Source organism: Marmota monax, unplaced genomic scaffold (assembly GCF_021218885.2).
Source record: "Marmota monax isolate L192 unplaced genomic scaffold, Marmota_monax_Labrador192_F-V1.1 WCK01_AAM20220418_F8-fsc00616, whole genome shotgun sequence".
NCBI classification, from domain to species: domain Eukaryota; kingdom Metazoa; phylum Chordata; class Mammalia; order Rodentia; family Sciuridae; genus Marmota; species Marmota monax.
The window spans coordinates 167,075-192,451 of record NW_026693475.1 but is presented as its reverse complement, the minus strand read 5'-3'; the positions used below and the strand labels follow the sequence as shown (position 1 = coordinate 192,451).

The window sequence follows — 25,377 nt, the reverse complement described above, 5'->3', positions numbered from 1 at the left end:
TAAATAAATCATATGTTCCCTTTGTAAAGGTCAAACTCAGGATGAGATCCAAAAATCATTTCTGTACTGTTAGCCTGAGCTCATCAACAGGTATTCCATAGCAAGAAAAGTAGATAGAACAAAAATGATATCATGTCATAATATGGATGTGCAAAGAAGGCAAAACATCTCTGAGACTCTTCAATTCAAGAGACTATTGATCAGACACTTGTGTCTAAAATTCACCATGCTTTATGCACAAGCTTGGCCCCTGCTATGCTTCTCATTGTGTGATCCTTCTGTGACTGTACCTTATAGGCAGAGCTGTGCCCTCTTCCTCTTGAGCTTGTTATCTTGTTATCAGTACACTGAGCAATGGTGGACCTTGGTCTGTCTCTCATACCATGGCACCTAAACTATGTCCTTGAGATGAAAATCGTTTTCTGGGTCATTTTTGAAGGGAGGCACCTGTTTGGGACTCCACCCTTCAGCTTTAAATCGGGACCAGCTGGGAGAGTGTAACTTCTAAACCACCATGATTTCATCTTTTGTTCTTCCCTGCCTCAGCTGGCTCAGCAGTCTCAGCAGTGACCTGCAGGAAGAGGAAGAGAATGACCTCCAGCTGGATGAAAAACATTTTCGGTACTCTGGTCATCCTGATTCATGTGACACACAAGAACTTGTCAGAAGCTCTGTGTTCCCATCACATGAGCCAAAAGTCAGCTGTACTGTGGATGGAACCAGTGAGTACTTTTATCCTAATTCAGTTGAATGCAACTTGTCTCCCTGGTAAATCACAAATTCTCTGCACTCAACTCCACTATCTAGGCTGAGACATATGCCTGCAGAGCCAGGAGACCCATTTTGTTTCCCAGCAGGTGTAGAGGTCAGGTGGATCTGAAGCTTTGTTATTTTTCTTGCCAGGTCAGTTTTTTTTTTTTTTTTTAACCCTGGTCTGCAATGTGCCAGCCATAGTTGCAGGTAGACTGGAGTTAGGAGGAGGGGATTAGAAGCACCTCACAGACACTACTGCAACTTGTTCCAGGAGGGATTGGTCAGACCTCAGTCTTTAAAGGGGTTAAATCATTCCTTCTGCAGTGTCCTTGGAAATTGCATTTATTTTCTAATGATTTCCTCTCTTCTTTTCATGAGATAGAATATTCAAAAATCATATGGAAGTCTCTTATGGTTCTTGAGCGTTGACTTAGTTTCTCAACTTCCTCTGAGAAGGCTATCCTTCAATCAATCATTCCTGTTTCTGTTTCACCATACATTGCTGTAGGTTTCAACACAAAGGAGCACTAATGATTCTTTCCTTCATAGATTACATGTTGAATCATATGTTCAGTCTGAGAGTTATGTTCTCATGTAAATTGTCAATGGCCAGTGTACATGATGGGGAACTGACCCAGTTATTCAGACAGCAGAGAGCATTTCTCTCCACAATTTCCAGGAATGTCACTCTTGTTGAACAAGAGCCCTGAGTGATAGTAGCTTTATAGAGTATGTAGAGAAAAAAAATATTCTTCTTTCCTCTCATTCAAGGTGGAGTTCAACTTTTCCTCAGATAAACTTTTGAAATCCTTGGGAGTCTTTACTCATTAAATCAGTTTTTAAGAAGAGCAGAAGTCTATGATGTCTCACTGTATCAGAATGTTTTATAGTAAAATTAACTGACTAAATTTATTTCCCAACCCTTGCTTTAGTCAGTGCCTTTTCAGGTGTGACCATCTTTTTCTTTTTCCAATTTCCACTGAGGTGCAATGATGCAAAGGTTTAATCTCAGTGTCACAACATTTCAGAAACAGAAATAAAATACATGTGGTGAACTGTAACCACTGCCAAGTGATCTCTGTATACAGACTACTCCATTAAATCCTCAAGAGACACTATCCACAGTTGGTGGTGTCTCTACAGTAGTGCTGAGGACACTGAGATTCAGCATGGTCACTGCCCTAAATCTCCACTAGTGTGTGGTGGGAACACAGGGCCCATGTCTGCCTGACTCCTCAGCCAACATATTTTTACTGCTGTGCAGCCTGATTTTTCAAAGATGAGTCTGGGTTGGGTGTTCACCCATTCCTATTTCTGTATGTTACAAATGTTTTTGAGACAATTTCAAACAGAAACAGAGACATTGCTTCTCTGGAACAAAGAATTCATAAGGCCTCTCACATGGGTTGTTGAGCTATTAATCAATCAGTGTACTTTGTCCCTGGGAAGAGCCAGTGCCTCATCCATTCCCTCCAAATAGAGCTGGACACAGTCACCTTTATACATGAATCTGAAATGAAGAAAAAGAGCATTCTAATTGTACAAATATTCATCCTGTTCACTGACCCTAATGTGAATATTGTGAACAGGACACAGCTGTAAGTACAGTAGTGGTGCTGACCTCTCTACTCAGACCTATTCTCTGTACACAGAAAGCCCTGCAGAAACAACATGAATATAACTAAGCTACAACTTGATATTTTGTTGAGGACTTTCCAATCTTGCCCACTAATGGCATGTAACAATACTTTTAGAGTTTGATAAATGGCTCCAATAGTTGCAGAGGATCTTCTACTGTGAGCCTTGAAAAATGTCAGCAGGGTTCCTCCCTGCTAAAAGCAGGCAACAGAAAAGATGACAAAATTCTAACTCAATTTAAAATATTTATTGCAGATGACCTGGAGGGTAGACCTGGCTCTGTAGTCATTCACAGAAGTGGTAGAGAGAGCGAGTCTACATTGAGCTACAGCCACCTTGAGACTAAATTACCCCAAAGCCCTTCAGTCTGAGTTCAAGGTAGTTTAAATGTAATATCCTGGTGGGAAGGTGAGACTTTCCCAAGGGACTTCACAGATTTGGCCACTTTTCATAATAGACACTATATGTAGGAGGGGCTGGAGGTTTAGACCCAGTGGAAATAAATATTGTACACAATGATTGAGGGATCCAGCCTCAAGAAACTGAAAGAAGTAGATTGAAGGGGAGGAGATTTGTTTTTAATATAATGAGACTAAATAGGATTTCATGAAAAGGAATGGGCCAGGATGTCAGGGGTTGGACATATAAAAGGAGTTCTCCTTCCCACCAAAATTATGTAATGATAGAGTGGCTGGTAGTAAGCATGGCATACAAGACCTTTGTGAAGAAACTGTCCACGTTGCCAAGAGTCCATGAAGAGATTCTTGTGTCGGTGGCCATTTTCAATCCTTCCAGGTCTAATCTCCTTTTTTTCTCTGTTTCACCATTGCTTTCACAAACAGGTATATTGGTTTAAGATACTTTCTCCTTCAGGTCCAGAGGATCTCTCATGCATGTTACTGAGTGCCTTCAGTGACAGATGATTAATGATGGATGAACTTAGACTTGGGGACACACAGTACATGACAGGCAGGGAGCAGCATCTGTAGACAAAGACCTGAATGCTGGAAGACAGTGAGGCAGAGTGAGAGTCAGGGAGGAGACAGCCTGGCAAGGAAGGATGGCATATGGCAGTGTTGGGATGTGATGTTGGATAACCTTGTGGGGCCAGGAATGAGGACTTCAAATGCAAGATGGGGAGTTGGAATTATTCAGGGGGATGTAGGAATACAGTTTCCACAAGCAGAGTGGGAACATGGTAAGAGCAGGACATTGAGTGAGAAGGCTAGTGAGGCTGGGCTCAGTGGTCCCAGCAGCAGATTCTCTCATGGCCAGGAGCGTGAGGCCAGCATGGGTAACACTGTGCAGCTGTATCTTAACAAAAGTGAACCTGATGGGAGAGTTGATCTTTGGGGAACTTCACAACAAGAGAAGGTAGTGAGGAGGAGAGTGGAAGAATCTAGATACCAGTGATGAGAGTATGATGAGGTGTGCTTTCAGGGTGATGGAGCCAAACAGTCAGATTGAAGAAATTTTGAGAAAACTGAAGCAGATCGTGGTGAGAATGAGGGATTTTCAAGGAGAGTGTGTGGAGAACACAGTAGTGGGCAGCAGACCCTGTTGTACCCAGTTCTTCCTGAGCCTGACCTGGATTGACATGAGGCTGCTGGAAACCTCCAGTCAGTTCAACTTCTGACTGGAAATCTATTCATTTCCCTAGGGACATAGAACTCAATTATATCAGGAGGAATGTCCAATTTGCCTCTGTAGCATGTGGAAAATATAAGGATTATGGACCCGATATCTCTCCACAGTTTCATACAATTGATTTACAATAAGGAGCCAGCTCCTCTGCTGCATTGCTTATAGCTGCTAACAGCCTCCAGGTGGCAACAGACTGTATATGTGTATGGATTGTAGGTGGTACATAGGCCACAAGGAATCATAGGCTTCCGAAATGCAGAGAGGGTCGCATAAGTAGGAATGTTATACAACCACTCGACACCCCTTTCCATGGTATCCTAGATTCTTTCCATGATCTTTCCTCCCTGGGGAGAGAGATCAATAAATCTTTTTATTTCAATCACGTCATTGAGTCTCAATAGAATGTCCTCTCTACAAACAGTGATGGAGTTTAATAATACTGAGAAAATAGCCTTGAACTCATTTTTTTTCTTCAAAGCCATCTTAAGTGGATGATTTTTCTTCAGGGACACTCTTTTCTGGACACCTGCCTTTGTTGTTGTTGTTCTTGTTTAGTAACATATGACAGTAGAATGTATTATGCAAATTACACATTAGTAGAGTATAACTTATCCTGTCGATGAACCCGCTCTTTTTGTTTATGATGTGAATTTACCCTGGTTATGTATTCAAATACAAGGCTAGTTAAGGCTAGTTAGGTCCAGTTAATTCTATTGTCTTTCCTGTTTCTCTCTCCCCTCCCATCCCTTTATTTTCCTTTGTCCAGTACAGTAGATTTCTATTATTCCCTTCCCCAACCTCCCTTGTTTCCGATTAGCATCTACAAGTCACAACATATAGCCTTTGGTGTTTGGGATTTGCTTATTTCACTTAGCATGATATCTCCAGTTCCATCAATTTACTGGCAAATACCATTGTTTTATTTTTCTCAATGGCTGAGTAATATTCCATTCTCTATATACATTACATTTTCTTTATCCATTCATCTGTTGATGATGTCAAATGGTGGTTTCATTCCAAGTTTTCTAAGGAATCTTCATACTGCTTTCCATAGTGGCTGCTCTAATTTTCAGTCCTACCCAAAATGTATGAGAGTACCTTTCTCACCCCATTCCCCACCAACATTTATTGTTACTTGAATTTTTTATAATTGCCATTCTAATTCAAGTGAGATGGAATCTCTGTGTAGTTTTAATTTGCATTTTTCTAATTGCTAGAGATGATAAAGAGTTGTTCATGTATCTTTTGGCCATTAGTATTTTTTTGGCTGTGAGGTGCATGTTCAGTCCTTTGCCCATTTATTTATTGGGTTATTTAATGTTTTTTTTTTTCTTTTGGGTTTTTAGTTTTTTGAGTTCTTAATATATCCTGAGGATTGAATGCTCTTGTCTGAGGTGCAGGTGGTAAAAATCTTTTCCCATTCTGTAGGCTCTCTCTTCACATTATTAATTGTTTCCTTTACTGTGAAGAAGCTTTACAGTTTGCCATCCCATTTATTGATTCTGGCCTTCTTAGCATCTAGGCACAGAAACCAAAGGTGACATATCCATCACACTCATGATCTCTGTCACTGTACCTGAGTCACAAGCTGGTTTCCCCAACAGACAGGGACATAAGAAATGGGCATTCTGGGGGGAGGTACTAAAGAAAGAAAGAACTGGGATAGTTATTGAGCCCTCTTCTCCTTTTATGTGTCTCCAATGGCCTTTGAGTGGGCATGTGAGCCCCAGTGTGTCAGAGATGCAAGCCTCAGATGTACACCTGGATGTAAATGCCCAAATGAGTAGTTGTCAGGGGACAATGTTGGATCACCAGTTAATCTGTGGTGATGGTGGAGCCAGGCTGAGCCTTTCCTCTGCTATCAATAGCTGTGTAGCCAACACTGACCCTGGAAAACAGTGCATGCTCTTCCCAGGTAGGAAAGGAAAGGTAATTTGTAAGCTCTGATCCACGTGTTGGTTGTCAGAATATTGTGGGTGGCAGAGATGGTGGGCCTCTTCATGTTCTCTGGGTCAGACTTAAAGCTGCCATTCTCTGACATAGTGATGTGAGCTGGAGCCTGGGGCCTAGGGTTAAATACACTCTCAGGTCCTGGGCTGGCCTTGACCAAGTGGATATCTTAGGTGCTTATATCTCTTTCATGGTTTATTAGTTAAAATAATTTCCATAGTACCAGTTCAATAAAAATAATTTTTTTTTTTTACTGAAAGCTTTGACTCTGTAATCTCAAATCCTCAGATAACTTCTGGTGATTTGATAAATATAATTTCACAAAAGATATTTTCATTTGATATAGAGCAATTTTTCAGTAATAGTATAAATCCTGGGCCCACAAGTCTGTGTCCTGACATATCCAGCTCACTTTTCACCTTTCCTCCTCTCTTTGAATTAATGTGACACCTTCACACAGAAAGTGCACAAATTGTCTCCTTGATGATTCCACACTGAGTCCATCCTCTCCATTCATCTGTCTCCATAGCCATTTAGCCAGTGTCCTCACAAGGACTCAATTCTGCTCAGATGTGAAGACTGAGTTTCAGTCCCTCCTGCCCCCTTAATCTGGGTTGTGTTCATCTTGATTCTCTGTCTCCCTCAATATCAGCTTCTGGAGCCTCTGGTTCTCATGTCAGGTGCCACACTCATCTGACAGATGTGGGCACCCTAGCCCTCATTACAAACCTCTGAGGGTCATGCAAGAGAAGAAACACCTGTCCCTCATGTGGAGCATTCCCTGGCATGGGCTCAGTGTGTGTCACTGTTGTGTAGCTCTTGAAGCACATGTAATAACTTGAGGAGGATCACCATCTTTTCTTCCTGCTGGACTCTACTGGATGCTCCCACAATCCCAGTCAAGACTCAGCCTACAGGCTCAGTTGGGTGATAGTGTTGTGGTGTCTCACAGGGAATTTTTGAGCATCTGCTTTTCAAACATCTCTTTTTTTTTTTCCTCAGGTTTCTAAATTATTTCTGACTTGTAGTGGCCAGAATATTGATATTATACAATCCCACATGTAAATGTTCATAATTTTCTGTTCATCAGATGTATCCATTATATATTAGGCATATACAGTAGTTCTATTAGTAATAATGCCTGTATATAAAATAAGTCAGTCATGGTGAGATTTAAAATATTCCAGGGATGATTCTTCCCCGGTTCTCTACTTTCATATAGTTTTCCTTCTACTATGATTTTGCTTAACTTTGATAATCTCTTTCTGACTAAAAGCTCTGCCTAGATCTCTAGTGGTATTATTGCCTTTTATATTGGGGAGCTATAGGTGTCTATAATTTCCATATTTCTTGAATATTTTCAAGAATTGGAAGCACACTTGCCTCCTGTCAAGTTTATCATACTGGATATGCCAGAATCATCAACAAAATGAAAGTATCAGTCTCAATGTCTTTATTTTTATGTGGTGCTGAGGATAGAACCCAGGGCCTCATGCATTCGAGGCAAGTGCTCTAACTCCGAGCTACAACCCCAGCCCTGAAAGTATCAGTCTCTATAAGCTACACATCAATACTTAGGCTTTCTTGTGCAAGGCTGCTTTCTTGATTGGTGACTCTTTTGGGTCAGTAGTTGTGTCACAGGATAATAGTTCCTGTTTTATTTTCAGAACTGAATTTGGATACTTGCATTGAACTGCAGAACCTTCCCACGCTTGGGGGTGATGCCCTTGGAGGCTTGGCTGTCAAAACACCTGGATGTGAGCTGCATGTCCTCACTGATACCAGGAGTGCTGTGAAACAGAAGATTATGAAAAGAAAACAACTCTTCTGCAAGTGGAGAATGGCATGCAGATTCCCAGTACTTCAAGCTTCAGGTAGAGTGGTGACAGCTTTTGTGGCTCTGGGATGCACTTTCCCATTTTAGCTCTCTCTATGAGGATGTAGCTCCTTCTGCTGTGATTTCTCTTCACCATTGGTTCTTTCCAAAACAGATGGAGACTGTCTGGTCTTATGTCTCTATTTTATGGTCTCCCACCCTGAGAGGCCCTTCCATCTCCACCTTCTGTTTGCATTCTGAAGTGTGCTCTGTTCCTACATCTGCTGTCCTGATATTCCCTGTAACTGCCACAGGAAAGCCCAGCTTAATTGGGGTTCCTAATCCCATGAAGAGCATATTTCAGACACATGCCACCTTCCCTGGAATCACACGCTGTCTAGGCTTTTGATGTGCACAGCTTCCTTGACTCTGCTGCCTCTTTATTCTGGGAACGTGGCCTTCATAAGTCACTGGCACATGGCTCCTTCTTGGACCCTCCTTGGCAAACAGGACTAAGTCAACCCTGGATTCTTATCTTGTACACACAAAGGAAAATTGTGAAAACTGATGAGAAAGATTATGACAACTGAACTTTATCTGGGCTGTAGGTGGCCGACCCAAACAGGTCTGGAGTCATTTTGTCTTCACCCCTTATCCCACTCCATTTTCCAAGACTCCTTTTTCTGCTCATTCCTGACCTACATTGCAATAACTTTCAAGATTTCCTGCAGATTCTTATTCCTGTCTAGCCAAGGTGACTGAAGAACCCACATGGGCTCTGTGTTGAAATGGGTAAAATAGCACTATGTAATGACTCCTGGATGTTTTTGAATTATTTGCAGAAAACCATGAAAATGATGATGAAAAAGACCAAAATTCGCTGAATTCCAGGTAACAACAAATAATCTGGAGATTGTAAGAAAGGGCAAAATAAGGGGTTAAGGATAACCTGAAAGAATAGATCATGAGGTCAAAAGTAGACACATTTGATGACCAAATGTAAAAAAGACTACTGTTGGCAGTGGTGATGTTGACTAAGCCCAGTGTGATGGAGCCCTTTAGCAAGGTTATCTTTTATCTTTCTGGTGCTGGTACAGTGAGTGTGACTGAGAAGAACTGCGCAGTTCTTCAGTCTTGGGAATTTCTTCCTTTTAACAAAATCACTTGTTTATTTTAAAGTTGAATAATCAGGATTAGAGGCATACTATCTTTCTACACTAATGCCCTAAGATCACGGACAGGTATGCCATACCAAGAAAAGCAGAAATACGCTCCCTTTCTACCCCTTTCACACCCCCAAAAAAAGTATTATGTCAAAAAAAAATGGATAGAAAAAGTTCTAGAAGGCACACATTCTTTGGGCACTCTATCATGTACCAGGCTGTATTTGCTGGCCATCTATATGTGTCAATATTAGTCATGCCCTAGGTTCAACTACAGCTTTGCTTCTCATTGTATGATCCTTCTGTAGTTGTACTTTATAGATGAAGTTGAGCCTCCTTTCTCATCAGCTTGTAATCTGGCCAGTACACTGGGCACTGGTGGCTCTCCCCCTCTCTCTCATACCTTGGCACCTGAACTATGTTCATCAGATGAAAATAATTTTATGGATCACTTTTGAAGGGAGGGATCTCTTTGGGGACTCCACCCTTCATCTTTAAATCAGGACCAACTGGGAGGCTGTAGCTTCTAAACCACCTTGATTTTTTTCTGTTATTCTTCCTTGTCTCAGCATTCCCAATGGTGAACTGCAGGAGGAGAAAGAGGATGACCTCCTGCTGGGGAAAACTTATTTTATACCCTCGGATCATCCTAATTCATCTAACACACAAGAACTTGTCAGAAGCTCTGTCTTCCCATCAGCTGAGCCTAAAGTCAGTTCTGCTGTGGATGAAGCCAGTGAGTACTCCTATCATAATTCAGATGAATCTAACTTGTCTGCCTGAGAAAACAAAAATTCTCTGCACTCAACTCTGCTGTGTAGGCTGAGATATATGCATGCAGAGGCAGGAGACCCATTTTGTTTCAGAGTAGGTACAGAGGTCAGGGGGATTTTAAGCTTTGCTGTTTTTCCTATGGCCTGGTCAGGTTTATTTTATTGTTGCCTTTGCTGTGTCAGCCATATATTTGCATGTAGGTTGCAATTAAGAGGGAGCACATCATGAGCACTTCAGAGACTCTGATTCTGTCTTTAAAGTATGTCCACTGTGTTTGGCATGGGGCTCAGGCCAAAAATCCCAGTGGCTTAGGAGGCTGAGACAGGAGAATGATGAATTCAAAGCCAGCCTCAGCAACAGTGGGGTGCTAAGAAACTCAGTGAAACCCAATTTGTAAATTAAACACAAAATAGGGCTGGGGATGTGGCTCAGTGGTCAAGTCCCCTGAGTTAAATCCCTGGTGTCACCCCCCCCCAAAGAAAAATATGATGTTCACCATTTCTATTCATGATCTTTTCTGCCTGTGGATCAAGATCAATAAATTCTTTTTTTTGTCCCATGCCCTGGTGTCTCTGTAGAATGTTCTCTCCAGAAATAGTGACTAAGATTAATCATATTTGGATAATAAACATGAACACATTGTTACTTCAAAGCCCTCTTTGTCTATTGGATTACTTTATTTTAGGAACTTTTGTATGGGCACCACCCACCCAAGAATACCTAGGCACATGTACAAAAGATGACATGTCCATTGGACACATGATTTCTGTCACTGTGCCTGGGACATAAAAAAATGGGTTTTCCAGGAGTGGTTAGCAAAGGGAGAATTGGGATTGTTACTGAACCCTCTTCTTTCAGCTTCCTCAGAGAAGGCCCAAGGGCCTTTGAGTGGATATGTGAGCCCATACATATCATAGATGCAAGTTTCCCATGCACTGGTGGAGTCAAGAGCCCAAAGGAGCAGTTGTCCATCAGATAAATATAGAGATCCCTCTTGTGTGTATTACACATTGTTTATACATGTGCTTTATCATATATAATGGGTATACATGCAGTATATCATTATTATTCATATTTTTTAATTCCTTAGGATGAGTTTTCCTTTCTTTAATAATGTGTTTGTTTCTCCTTTGATTTTGCTTGATTTTTATTATTTCTTTCTTCCCCAAAGCACAACCTACCTGCACTCTGATTTTCTAGTGTTTGGCAAATATATCTGGGTGCTATTGGATTTTACAAATCCTGTCTTACTTTCACATACTTACAGAGCATGTCCTCAATGATGCCACAGGTGTCGGCAAAGAGAAAATAATTATAAGAAAAATTCTGATGAGCAAGAGGAAACTAGCATGCAGATTCCCTGGCCTTCAGGCTTCAGGTATGTTGGCTCTGGGATGCACTTGACTCCTTTTAACTCTGTAGAAGATTGTATCTCCTACTTCTGCAGTGATTTCTCTTCACCTGTGCTTGTCTCCAACAGCAGATGGAGCCTCTGTTTGGTCTTATCTGTGTTTCCCATGGCCTTGTAGCCCTGACCTGCCCTTCCATCTACATTTCCTGTTTACATTCTGAACTCTGCTCTGTTCTCACACCTGCTCTCCTAATATTCTTGATAACTGCCACAGGGAAGCCCAGTCAGAGTAGGGTCCCAACCTTATGAAGAGTATCTTTCAGACACATGATACCCTCCCTTAAATTCTATACTTTCTAGACTTTTTTGCCTTCTGTACCTGACTTCCTTGACTTCATTACCTCTTTCTGCTGGGAATGAGTCTTTCCTAAGTTACTAGCACATGGATCTCTCTCTGGGGGTTTTCATATGGAACAAGTCTAACTCAAACCTGGGTTGTTATCTTTTTTTTAACATTTTTTTTTTAGTTGTAGTTGGACATAATGCCTCTATTTCACTTATTTATTTTTATGTGGTGCTGAGGATCGAACCCAGGGTCTTGTACATGCGAGGCGAGTGCTCTACCACTGAGCCACAAACCCAGCCCCCTGGATTGTTAACTTAGATATGCAAATTAAAGTGTCATTTTTTATTATGTTTTTTATTACTTTTTAGTTATTCATGAGAGTAGAGCCCATTTTGATATCATACAGAAGCATGGAATATATCTTAATCTAATTAGGACCCCAGGCTTTTGATGTACATAAAGGTGACATTCTCTGTGTTGTGTTGCTATATGTACATAGCAAAATTATGTCAGGTTCATTCCTTTTCTTACCATTCATTTCCTTTCCTTACCGTACTCTTTTTCCTTCATTTCCCTTTGTCTAATACCTGGAACTTGTATTCTTCCCCTCTTCCCTCCTTAGTGTAGATTAGCTTCCAAATGTCAGAGAAAACATTTGATATTTGTATTTGGGGAGATTGACTTAATTCACTTAGCATGGTAGTCTCCAGATTCATCCATATATTGGCAAATATCATAAAGTTATTCTTCTTTATGGCTGAGCAATACATGTGTATATATATATACATGTGTGTGTGTGTCTGTGTGTGTGTGTGTGTGTGTGTGTGTATATATATATCAAAACCTAGGTTGACTCCATAGCTTAGCTAATGTGAATTGTGCTGCTAAAAACATTGATGTGACTATATCACTGTAGTGTGCTGAGGATAGCCTCTTCAACAAATGGTGCTGGAAAAACTGGAAATCCATATGTAGTCAAATGAAATTTAGCCCCTCTCTCTTAAAACTGAACTGAATGCATATCAAAGACCTTTGAAGTAGACCAGAAACCCTGCATCTACCAGAAGAACATGTAGGCCCAACACTCTAACATCAAGGCTCAGGAACTGAATTCCTTAAGTACACTCCTAAAGTTCAAGAAATAAAATGAAACATCCACAAATGGGATGGCATCAACCTGAAAAGTGTTAAAAGTGATGAGCAATCATCCTGGATAAAAAGCTGTATTACAAGAGCAGAAGATGGTGAGATAGTGGAAAGCTGCATTACTTTGTCTCATGAGCACAGCAGCAGGAATATAGACACTTACTGAGGTTGATGAAAAAGGAATTTCACAAAATATAATAGTGTACATTGAATTGGACTAGGGAATCAGAAATTTGAGTACAAAAACAAAGAATAAGAATATATAGACGCCAACGCACCTGCCACATGGGTACCGAAAGCAGCAAAGATTCCCCACAAAGGGAGGGGAGAACATAGAGAAACACAGATTTAGTACAGAAAAACCTGAGATCAGAGAAGCTGCCTGAACTTGGTTGATCCAGAGGTTGCAGTATTTAAAATCTTAGCAATTAGAGAAATGTAAATCAAAACTACACTGAGAATTCACTCACCACACTCAGAATGGTAAATATTAAAAAAAAAAAAAAAAGCAATAGTAAATTATGGCAAGGATGTGGGGAAAGAGTTTCACTTAATACATTGCTGGTGGAATTGCAAATTGGTGCAACCATTCTGGAAAACAGTGTGGAGCTTTTTTACAAAACTTGGAATGGAACCACTATTTGACCCCATTATCCCACTCCTCACTTTATATCCAAACAACTTTAAATCAGCATACCGCAGTGACATAGCCACTTCAACATTTAATAGCAGCTCAATTCACAATAGTCAAGCTATGGAACCAACGTAGGTGCCCTACATCAGATGAATAGATAAAGAATTTGGTATACATACAAAATGGAATACTACTCAGCCATAACGAAGAACGAAATTATATCATTCACCAGTATATGGATGGAACTGGAGACTATCATGCTTTGTGAAATAAGGCAGCCCCAAAACCCAAAGGTAGAATGTGGATGGTAACTCACAACAAGGGAGTGAAAGATTAGAGGTTCATTGGACTAGACAAAGGGGAATGAAGAGAAGGGGGGAACATGTAATAGGAAAGACAGGAGAATGAATAAGACACATCTTTCCTATCTTCATGTATGAATATACAAACAATGAAGTTCTTCGTCATGTACAACCACAATAATGGGGGGATCCTATTTTCAACAAGTTATACTTATTCTATGTATATATAATATGCCAAAATATGCTATTATGTATTATAATAATAATATTTTTAAAAAGAATTTTCAATAAAAATATTGTATTCCTAGATTTGGGGTTGTAGCTCAATGGCAGAGCACTTGCCTAGCATGTGTTAGGCACTGATTGGATCCTCAGCACCACATAAAAATAAATAAAGTAAAAGTATTAAACAAAAATAGCTCTGCCAAAAGAAAAATACTGCATTCCTATCTATCTATCTATCTATCTATCTATATATATATATATATTAGAGAGAGAGAGAGAGAGAGAGAGAGTAATTCCCACCACTTCAAGTTGGGATGTTAATATATTAGCCTACATAGTTGTCTCCTACTATCTGATTCTTGAACTAGTTTTCTATTTCAGTTTGTTATTTATTATTGGTACCACTGTTAAATACAAAACACCAGACAATAAGTAATGCTGCAGAGCTCTAGTAACAAAACAGCATGATTTTGTCACAAAAATAGACCCAAATACCAATAGGACAGAATAGAAGACAGAGACAAATCCACATACTTAGAGCCCTGTGGTACTTAACAAAGGTGCAAAAATATACATTGGAGAAATGAGCCTTTTTAATAAATGGTTCTGGGACAACTGGATAACTATGTAGAAAAATAACACTAAAACCCTATTTCTCCCCCTGCACAAAACTCAAATGAAAATGGATCAAACACTTAGGAATTAGACCAGAAACCTTACAACTGTTAGAAAAGAACGCAGGGCCAACATTCTACATATAATTGCTGGCACCAGCTTCCTCAAAAGTACATGAACTGAAACTATGAATAAATAAGTGGGACACCATCAAACTATAAAACTTCTTCCCAGCAAAAGGAAAGAAAGAAGAGTGTGAAGAGAGAGCCTACAGAATGGGAAAAATATCTTGGCCAGCTACTCATCTGATAAGGGATTAATACCCCAAATATATAAATAACTCAAAGTACTTCATACAAAAATATCCCAAATAACCCAATCAATAAATGGGCAATAGAAAAAATGAAATAGAAACTTCTTAACAAAAAAATAACAAATAGCCAAATAGATGAGAAAAGGTTCAACATCACTAGCAATTAGGGAAAGCAATACTAAAATTTTATCTGACTCCAGAATTGCAATGTTCAGGAATATACATAAAAAAATGCAGGCAATGTTGTGGGGAAAATGTACACTTGTATATTGTTAATGGGACTGCAGACTAGTACAAGTCCAGAAACCACTGTAGAGATTCATCAAAAAACTAGAGATGTAAACATCCTATGAGGATCTGCCCACTCCTTGGTATTTTGCCAAAACTTCTAAAATCAGCATACTACAGTGATAGCTCCCTCAATGTTTATAGCAGCACATTTCACAATAGCTAAATTATGGAATCACCTTAATAGATAAATAAATTTTATAATTCTGACACATATATATGATATGTGTGTAAACACACACACACACACACACACACACACACACTGGGGTTCTTCAAAGGCATAAAAGAAAATGAAATAATGGCATTTGCAGGTAAATGGATAGCAATGAGAATATCATGCTACGTGAAATAAGCCAAACACAAAAACTCAAAACTTGAATGTTTACTCTCATGTAGAAACTAGAGTAAAACAAAGGAAATGGGGAGGGCAGGATAGGATATCATACAGATAAAGGAAAGAGCAGTAATGGAGAAGTTTGAGAGGCAGAGTGCAGAGATGGGTAAGGGGAGGCAATGCAGATGATTGTTTTGTTGTTGTTATTGATGAACACAATATATTTATATATATTTTTAACCTGGTGCTTAGGATTGATCAAAGGGACTCAGGCATTTGAGGCAAGTGTTCTCGACTAAGCCACAACCCCAGCCCCAGAATGAATTGTTAAAAAGTTGTTATGTGGACATATAAATATGCCACAGGGGACTCCACCTTTATGCATAGGTAGAAAGAAGTAATCAAATATAAATTAATAGATGAGCAAAAATGAAGTCTAGTAGAGTAGATGAAAGAGATTTGGGAAATGTTAGGGGGAATGGGAGAAAAAAGAGAGAGGGAAGGGGGCAATCATGAACTGAAGTCAAATTGTGTGCGTGTATGATTTTGTCCGAATGAACCCACTACTATGTATAACTACACAGTTCTAATTTTAAAAAAGAAATATAGGTAAGAAAATCATTATGAAACCTAAAAAGGCAAAAACAAATTTCTATGGAAGTTTGGCTACAGGTAAGAGACACATACTGGCCTGGAGCCTGTGTTTTCCAATGTCATTTATAGTAGGACAGGTTTTACTATATTTTTATATTTTATATGATCCAACTGACACAGGGGGCACTGAGACATTAATAGACAAGCTGGGTTTACAGGGCTTAGAGACCTAATCAGGTGCTTGGCCTTTTAGTTGGTCTTCCTTCCACCTCACTAGGCTCAGTCTCAGTATCACAGACCTTCCACACTCTCTAGAGTGGCTTCCTTTTCTTCACCTAGGGGGACCTCAGTATGTGGCACACTGCTCCTGTCCCTAAGGAAACCAGGGCTGTGGAAAAGTGCTGGGTGGAAAAAGAAACACTTATTCCACATGGTAGACATCCACTTGTGCCCCAGTCTCTTGCCTGCCTCTTCAGATAAGCATGTTCACCAGATTTCTCTGGCTCTCTTCAATATCCAGCCTCTATCTTATCTCCCTAGTTTTAATTTGAGTGTTAACAGAGGCCCCACTCCCCAGCCTCTTGACACAACATTCCACTCTGTGTCTTCTATATTGTCTTTGGGGGGCACCAAGTAGTTCACCCTCTACCATCACCTGCATGGCCATATCCTCAATCACTTCTGCTCAGGTTTCTCTAAGTCTGAGCCTTGACATTCTCATGCCAGATATTCTTGGGTCATGTTAATCCTTATTTTCTCTGGTTGCGCTGAATACTCATTTTTCAGATAATGACCTCAAGTGTCAGATGAAAGTGGACTATTTCATGGACTTTTTTTTGTGGCCTGTAAGTAAGAAACATCTGTAAACTGCTAAGCACAGTACCCAGCTGGCAGGAACTGCTCAGCATACATTAGGTTGCTGCCTTGCCCTCTTGGAGCTGCCATGGTGGGTGTGGTGTTGAGTCTCCTCTTCACTTCCTCCTGACAGGGCTTCCCTGTCACTGTTTTCCCATGTGCCAGCTGAGATGCAGCAGCATGGCTCAGTCCCTGCTCTTCCTCTTGTTCCCAGCCCCCAGAGGCCTGAACTGGAACCTGGCTCTGACCCACTCTCCTCTTACCAGGAACTCCTTTTATTGATAGTTTACATTTTGATCAACTTTTGTAATACAGAGAATTTGAACCCAAGTTCTGTGTGTGCCAGACCTGCCACACTCTATAGAGTGGTTTCTTTTTCTTCATTCTACCACTGAAGTGCACCCTAGCCCTTGATAAATATTTTAACATATACATATTTCACATATATGCATATGTATGTGTATTTTATATATGTATGTGATTTTGTGCATATTTAAATTTCACTACAAGGCGTTGTACTAGAAAGCACATAGAAAATTATACTCAAAGTTGGTTTATGAAATTGTACCTAACAAGTTTTTACTGGAAGTTACATTCATTTGTAATATCCATCCATCAAACATTTTTTTTCTAAATAATAGAAACATATCAATCTCTTGACTTTTGCTTTTCTCTGTGACATATGTAGGCTAATGATATGAGAGGGAAGTCCTGGCACCTTAGATCTTGTGTGGTGAAGGCTAGACTGTGCATGATTTGGGGTGCAGGCTGTTTGTGATGTCCTTAACACTGGTTGTTTTTACTCCCTAGATTCAGTTATTTCCTCTGTATTTGGGGTGTTGGCATAGATTTTCTAACTCTGGTCCTCCACAGCTCTTCTTGCTCTTCTCCTGGCTCAGATACTGTCATTGTCACCAGGACAAATGGTATAAATATGACAACTAAAGGGCTTGGACACAATGAAGGAAAATTATTAATGCAAATAACTGTTGGTCCTCTGTAAGTGTGTCATGTGAATTTGGAAAATTTTCGGTGTGCCACATTCTTTTTCCTGACAGAGAAAGCATCGTCCATGTTCCTTGACTCTTCTGTGGCTGCCTTTCTTCTCATTCTTCTTCTTGCCACAGTTGTCCTATTGCTCTCTTTTGGTCATTGCCCTGTACACAATCTTATTCACTTGTTTGTGCCTTTTCTATACAGAAAACTTTCATGTTTATAATATTGTCCTGAATAGCCCACTTGTCAATGAAAACAAAATTTTTCTTCTGGAAAGCTTATCATTATATAATGTTGTAAGAAATATTATAAAAATAAAGAAACCAAAAGGTGTCTATGGGCTTGACCCACCCTGCATTTCTGAAGGCTGCCTTTCTTGAACCTGGGCTCTTTCACTGTCTATGCACTGGTGAGAACTGAGGATATTATCAAGAATAATGGCAGATCTTTATTATTGTGGTTTTCTTTTTCAGAGCTGGATTCAAATGATCCTTCAGGAATGAAGAACTCTCTGAAGCTAGAGGGTGATTCTATGGATGGCTCCTTCGCCAACAAGCATGGCCGCCACATCATAGGCCACATCAATGACTATACTGCTCTCAGAGAGCAGATTGGGGAGGGGAAACAGCTGGTTGAAAAGATCCAGTCTCTCCTGAGGCCCACATGCAACTTCCTGGGCCTTGAAGCTCAGAGCTCAGAGGTAGTCACACCTGCAGCTCCTGGGTTCACCCTTTCTTTGTGCCCTTTGTCCTTAATTCTGGTTTCTTCTCCCCTATTTATTTTTGTGGCCTGCATCTCCCAATGACAGAGAAAGCATCTTCCAATTATTCTAGCCAAGCCCTTGCTTCCCTATCTCCTTATTCATTCTGTGTTCTACTCTGTGGTACAGGAAGCCAACTAGATATTCTCCCTCAGAGCCACAGAGATGTCTTTGCAGTGTTGCCACCATCCTCAGTAAAGTATTTGTTAAGAGTTGATGCCCATATGATGTTGAAATCAGCACTGTCTCGTGGTTTATTATCTGTTACAGTCATGCTGGCCCATGTGGATTAAAATCAGTCAGATGGACAGGTAGTGAGGGATTTGCATCCATAAAGGCCTTGTATATGGAAAGAGTAAGAACCTGGCAATGGGAGGGAGGCAATCTGCAAATGCTTCTCAGAGTACCTCTCTGTTCAGAGACAACAAGGGCCAATGGCTGTGCTGTCTGAACCACCAGAGACCCATGGATGTATAGACAGAGCCTTGCATCCAGGTAACCCCCACTTCAGGGCAAGATACAGAACCCTATTTATAAACCAACTAATGGGCCACAGGCCCAGTGTGAGAAGTCACCTCTTGTGCCTCGAGTTCACTGGTGCAGAGGGGTCTTTTATTGTATATGAGGAAGGTAAAAGGTCTGTAGAGGACATGACATGGGAATGAGCTTTGATAGCCTTATATAGGGTGTCCAGGTGAGGAGTCATTCCAGGTAAAAGGAGCCACACTTCAGTCGTGGGACCTCAAAGGGATGGGCCAGGGTTTTCAAGGTTCAAGCAGCCCATGCTTTGTGCCTCATCAACAAAGGAAGCTTGAGTCTTGTGCAGGGCTGCAATGTCGTGAGCCCTGAGATGTCTCAACTTCAGTGATGTCCATGGCTCCCTCCCACCTTTCCACAGGCACCAGGCAGCAAATGTTTCCATGAGCTAAGAAGCAGCACCTGTGCCCTGCACCACACCCTAGAGGAGTCAGCCTTGCTCCTGACCATGTTCTGGAGAGCAACTTTACCAAGCTTCCACGGCCCTGGGCTGCCTGGCAAAGTGGTAAGAGGCCAGTGTTGTCTTCTGGTATAATCCTTGTTCTTCTGCCCCATGAGATTCTGTATTCTCAGTTCCAGGGCTTTCTGAGGGTCAGGAGCTACATAGGTAGTTAGAATTTGCTGGATCTTAATGTAGCATCCTGGAGGGAGACCCCTGGTGGGTGTTTTCATTGAAGCTCTGATTACCTTACTTTGTCCTCACACCCCAAACCCCAAGATAATAATTCAAAGAGAAGAAAAGGAAATGGAGAAGCACAGACATAGATGCCCTGGTAATCTATAAATATCTGCTTCCAATAAATCTGAAGTTTGAGCTAAAATTCAGGGGCCTTTGAAGCTTCTCCATTCCTCAGGGCTTCTTGGTCAGAAGATCAAAGGAAGTCACTGTGATCCTGCAGCTTCTTTCAGTCATGCTCCTAGAATCCCAACACAACTTTTATCTGTTCCAATCTGGGGAAAAGGTAGAGCCCCTAAAGAATTGTCCTGCTTTGGGTGGGCCAGTCTCTGGATCCCCTCACTAGTTTTTATTTCCATATTAATGTAACTGGTATGTTTGGGGAACAAACTATGTTAATTACAAGGAAGCACTTTACCATCTTCAGGTTCATACAGACATTTTGAAATATGAACACTGTCATCAGGTAGCCCTGTGTCCCAGACATAGTATCTCTGAAATTCCAAGTCCTGCATGGAGGGGAGAAGGGTGAGACAAAACTTCTTCAAGGACTAATTTGGAGGTCTTGTTCACAGTTGGGAGTTGCTGTGGGTCTGGAGTCAGGGTCTCCTTGATCACAGGAATATAGGCCTGTGCTAGTCTGATTGGGGGCTTTCAGGTTCTCAACATTCCTACCTGTGGTATTTTTATCAACTGTTCTGAACTGAGGGATTGAGAAGTTATAATGAAGGGAACTCAGTCTGCAAGTGCTGAGAAGATTATATATAGAGTTCTGCTTCTGATTGGTAGGAACCATAAAGAACTGGATACATTCGGTCTCCAAATGGTTGTGTGAGAGCTTGTCCTTCTTCCCCAGGATGAGACAATGGAAAGGGAGCTCCTGGATCTGCGAGCCCAAGTATCCAAACAGGAGAAGCTCCTTGAGAGCACAGCTGAGCATCTGAAGTCTGTTAACCAGCAGAAGGAGAACATGGAGCAGTTCATTGTCAGCCAGCGTAGGTGCCCCTGAGCTGTGGAGCAGCAGAGGAAAGGGCTGGTCTTGCAGATGTCCCACTTGTGCTGCAGAAGAACAGTGACCACAGAGGCACTGGAATGTTGGGAAGGGAGAGTCTGATGCACTGGGCCCAACCCTCCTGTGACATGAGGAATTGTGGTTGCAGAGGGAGGGGGGACAAAGGGGTCAACAATAGGCCATGATTGAGGGGTGAGAAGAAAATGCTCTAGAAAATGCATGCCCAGCAAGTAGAGCCTAGCTGGAAATTCCTTCTTTGTTGGGCTCTTTTCTTCTTTCAGTGACCAGGACACATGATGTTTTGAAGAAGGCAAGGACTAACTTGGAGCTAAGGCAACGGTTGCACCTTACACAGTCACATAGCCTGCTTCAAATACATCACTCTCTGACATCAGATCTGTAAGTGACCCTGACCTCCTTTACCTTCTAGGAGATATCTGGTCCACCGCACAGGTCTTAGCTCCTGGATAGCCTCCTTTTAAGATTCCATCCCTTCACCCTCCTGCCTGCTCAGCTTTCTACCATGTTATTATTCTCCTCTCGTCACCATCTCTCCCCTTTAGCCCAAGTTTCTCTCCTTGATGTCAGTCAAGCAAGGAGCCAGAGAAATGCAGTTCAGTTGGTCCTTGAGGGAAGAAACTTTCAAAGTCTCTCTGTGAATTAGTTGTCTACCAAGAGATCTTGAGGCCATATGTGCAGTCTGGACTTTCCTGAACTACTTTATGAAAAACCAAATAAGTCATAACCTTATAAATTGACTTTAGTGCACAAAATTAGGTTAAGAACAGCAATTTTATTTTAACACCTCATTTTCTTTAAAAAACATGAAGGAAGATCCACTTGGTCTCCTGGATATAAAAGAAAAACTGATAATGAAAAAAAGACACTTAAAGGGAAAAGTTTAAAAAAAAAAAAAAAAAAAAAATATATATATATATATATATATATATATATCAGATATTCTCTACATTTACTTAAATGTTATGCTAATAATTCCCTAGAAATCCTATTAAGAGAAACTTGATGTGTAACTGATTGTTTTAAATATGAGAAATTAAACCTTTAAACTTAGAGGGTAAATATCAGAGCAGTTGAGCCTTCTAGGAATGTTCCTAAGTTGTACCCTGAGAGCCTTGACATCCATAGTGTGATCAAGCATGGGATGTATATTAACTAGCTCTTGTTTTCTAATTCCCTTTGGTTCTTCTCTGAGGATTGCTTTCTTTCCTGAGCCTCTTATCACAACACTTAGAGGACTGGCTCTGTACAGCCTCCTCCTATCCCTGGCAAGTTAACCCACAGCCTCCAGTTCCTGCTGGCTCCCTCCAGTGTCCAGGCCACCCTCTTTTGTTCCAAATTTCTGGTCTCTAACTCCAGGCTTAATGTTAACTGGTTGTATGCCTTTGGCTGGCCCCTTTGCCTCTGTGAGCTACTACCCTTCATCTGTTAAAGGTGGACCTAGACTTAGATAATCTCTGAGGTCCCTGCCAATTTGACTTCTCCTTAAGAAAAATGAGACACACACTTAACAGGGTAACTTGCCCCAATATGTCCTCTTCAGTACAGGCTGTTTCTACATGTGTGTGTTTCATGCTCCATCCTTCTTTTCCTGGAATATGACAAAGGCCTTTATTTTTCTTCAGACCACATAACATGTAGTATGAACTGGGTAATAAAAGGAAAGTAGTAGGATCTGACCATATGACATGCAGTAGGGCTGGGGCTGGGGCACCAGGGATTTGGTTGCACAGGGAAGCTTATCCTCTAAGCTGGAACCTGGAATCTCCTCCAGACCCAGTGCATCCCCTTGACTCATTCTTTTTACCACCTCCCACTATGTTTATGCCTTCCTGCGTGCTTTGCCCTTATTTCAGGCTCTGGGCATCATAAGTGGGGTCTAACAGTTCCATCTGAACAGGATTCTTTTGTTTACTTGCAGGTGAAATCCTTAAGGGTCCTTCTGTGTGCTCCAGCATTGAGACCCTTGCCTTCCAGGAGCCACAAAAGAAGCAAAGCCACCACAGGTCCCTTAAACACGAGGAAGCCTAGGCCTAACCCCCTCACCACATCTGAACAACTGTCTATCTGCTAAGGAGCACCTGGGCCCTATTCCTTCAAATCTGGTGCAGGTCTGAAGAGGTGATCAGAAATGTCTACTACTAGGGTAGTAGGAAAGGCAGAATGACTTCCTGGAAGTGATGGAATACCAGTAGTCAAATACCACCAGGCTTCTCACTAGGCAAAGTGTACCTAAGAGTGCATGCTAAACCTTGAGACACTGCTTCTGAACAGCCTCAGTGACACAGCACCTGTCACAACACAGTTCTCACCTCAGCAGCTCTCCTCAGAAAATCAGCTCTGGGGAAATTGTTGCCTCCTACACAAGGGTCATATGGTTCCAATGTAGAGCTCCTTGGCAGTTCCAGAAGCACCCTAGTGAGCAGAAGGGCACTGTTGGACAGTGTCAGTGAAACTCAGCTGGCACCTTTCACAGATCCACACCTGACCAGGTAGCTCCTCTAGGCCAAGCCAGGCTGGACTTTGCACTGCACCATCAGGTCTGACCTCTTTGAGTCCATGTGAGGAAGGAAATTGATGACTTGCTAAGAGGCCCTCTCATTTATAGCCTAGCACAATCTGCTTCCTTTATTCATTCATTCTCCAAATTTTACTGCCCCCACTCCTCCACATTAAGTATGCTGTGCCATTTTGCTAACCTAACATCCCTCGGGGAAATACGAGGCTGATGTCCACACCAAGCCTATGCAAAGTCTTGCATACGGCAGCCTCTACTTGTTTCTTAGTGGTGTGGGCCAGGCCCCAATTGTACTGAAGCCTCCTTTGTGTCTTCAGAGTGCTCCTAGGACGTGAGAAGGTATGAGTAAATGTAAGATAGAGGTTTATTTATGTTGCTGTAGCCATATGTTGAAGGCCAACATCACTCATGGCAGGCAGGGTGAAACTGTAATGGTCTTTTGGTGGCTTTTTTTTCTTTTAAAGCAAAGTTTGTATAAATAGTTTCTTTTTTTTTTTTTTTGTCTTTGTTTCCCATTTCTACACCAGTCCCTAGAACAAGTGTTAAGAATAGAAAATAAAATAAGCCAAACCCAAAAAACCAAAGACTGAATGTTTTCTCTGATAAGCAGATGCTGATCTATAAAGCGGGGTGGGGGAATGAAGGAACCTTGGATTGGACAGAGGGGAGGGTGGTAAAGGGAGGCGTGTGGAGGTGTGAAGGATTGTGGAATGAGAGGGACTTTAATACCCTATATACATTTGTGACTACACTACTGGTGTTGACTCTGCACCACTTTCAGCCAGAGGAAGTGCTCCATTTGTGTAGAATACTGTCGTGTATAATTAATTAGAATAAATTTAAAAATTAAAATTAAAAAATGATAAAAATCTTTAAAAGAATAGAAAATAAAATTGTCGTGAAGAAATTCATTGGCTAATTCTGAGGTCTAAGTAAAAAATGACAATTTTTCCTCTTTGCCATTTTTCAAGAATTTCTAAGATAAGACAAGTGATTCTTAAACCTGATGCGCCTTTACAATTTCACAGGGAAGGATATATTTTGCTGTTTGTTCTGCAGCATTAAAACTCAGGAGTCAGGATGGCAATGGAGAATTGGTTTATTTCCATCCTGGGTTTGAGCAAGATAGAGAAGAACATTTTCTTTGACCTGTCTTCATCTTTGATGACTGTGAGGCATGGAAAGCTTTTATAAAAACAGGACACAGTGTGGGGGAAAGGCAGGAAATACCCAAGGGTGTGTTTAGCTAGGCTGTGTTAATCAGGAACCTGTGTCAAAGTGTATGTTCCCCTTTGCAGTGCCCAAGAGGGCCAGGCAGTCCATCAACCTTCATCATCAGTTTAAAGATCAAAATTAAAAAAGAATTTGAAGATTTTCATTTCAAAGGGGGTCTGTTTCACAGTGGGCTATGGGGATTGTTGTAGCGACTCTCTGGGCTGCAGTATAAAGCACTTTAGTGGTTGTGGGACTCTAATCAAGGATCTGCCTCTTTATGTAAGTATCCCAGGTGATACTGATGCAGACACAGTTTAACAAACTGATGATTCTGATACAGGTGGGCCACAGATGACAGTTTAACACACATTATGCATGTCATTGAGTCACAATAAATTTATTTAAGAACCTTAATTGATAATGATCATTCCATAAATTTTGGAATAAAAAAATTTTTAAATAATCCTTCAGAAAATTTTTGTGTTCTTTCTCCTTGCAGAATTAAAATAAAGCTATTAGTCTATAGTTATTTCCTAGAAATAGTTAAAAATTAATACAATGACAGAACAAAAACTTATAATCATTATCACAAAACCACCACCATTACGAGCAGCAACAACAAAAAACCTTCAATAGACCTCCCTGTGTAGAGACGTGGCCATTCCCTTGGGAAGATATGAAGTCAACCTGTGCTTCACACTTGAGTGTTTTAAGTATTTGCATGAATGATTTTTGCTTTGAAATACAGAGGAATTTGCTGGCAGATTTAGCTGAATGGTTGGAAACTCCTCAGACCCATTAATGAATCTAAAAATAATGTAGTCAATGGTAAGGACGTGCCTGTATAGTTTCACAGGGAAGGGCATATTTTGCTGGTTAAAAGATACTATTATGTATTTTA

The 25,377-nt window shown here is 41.0% G+C and overlaps 1 protein-coding gene across 2 annotated transcripts in view; it reads left to right on the top strand.

The window, feature by feature from the left end:
- Positions 1 to 23,834, top strand: part of LOC124101929 (uncharacterized) — a 43,156-nt gene extending 19,322 nt beyond the window's left edge. Inside the window, exons 6-15 of one of the 2 annotated variants that reach the window (XM_046458149.2) lie at positions 547 to 722; positions 7,653 to 7,859; positions 8,644 to 8,692; positions 9,534 to 9,700; positions 11,006 to 11,116; positions 18,214 to 18,440; positions 19,399 to 19,542; positions 20,570 to 20,708; positions 21,007 to 21,124; positions 22,665 to 23,834. In XM_046458149.2, coding sequence (XP_046314105.1) covers positions 547 to 722; positions 7,653 to 7,859; positions 8,644 to 8,692; positions 9,534 to 9,700; positions 11,006 to 11,116; positions 18,214 to 18,440; positions 19,399 to 19,542; positions 20,570 to 20,708; positions 21,007 to 21,124; positions 22,665 to 22,668 — 1,342 coding nt within the window. In that variant the 3' untranslated portion in view covers positions 22,669 to 23,834. The remainder of the gene's footprint in view (positions 1 to 546; positions 723 to 7,652; positions 7,860 to 8,643; positions 8,693 to 9,533; positions 9,701 to 11,005; positions 11,117 to 18,213; positions 18,441 to 19,398; positions 19,543 to 20,569; positions 20,709 to 21,006; positions 21,125 to 22,664) is intronic. The other variant, XM_046458151.2, reaches the window with a different exon arrangement.
- The last annotated feature ends 1,543 nt before the right edge of the window (positions 23,835 to 25,377 follow it).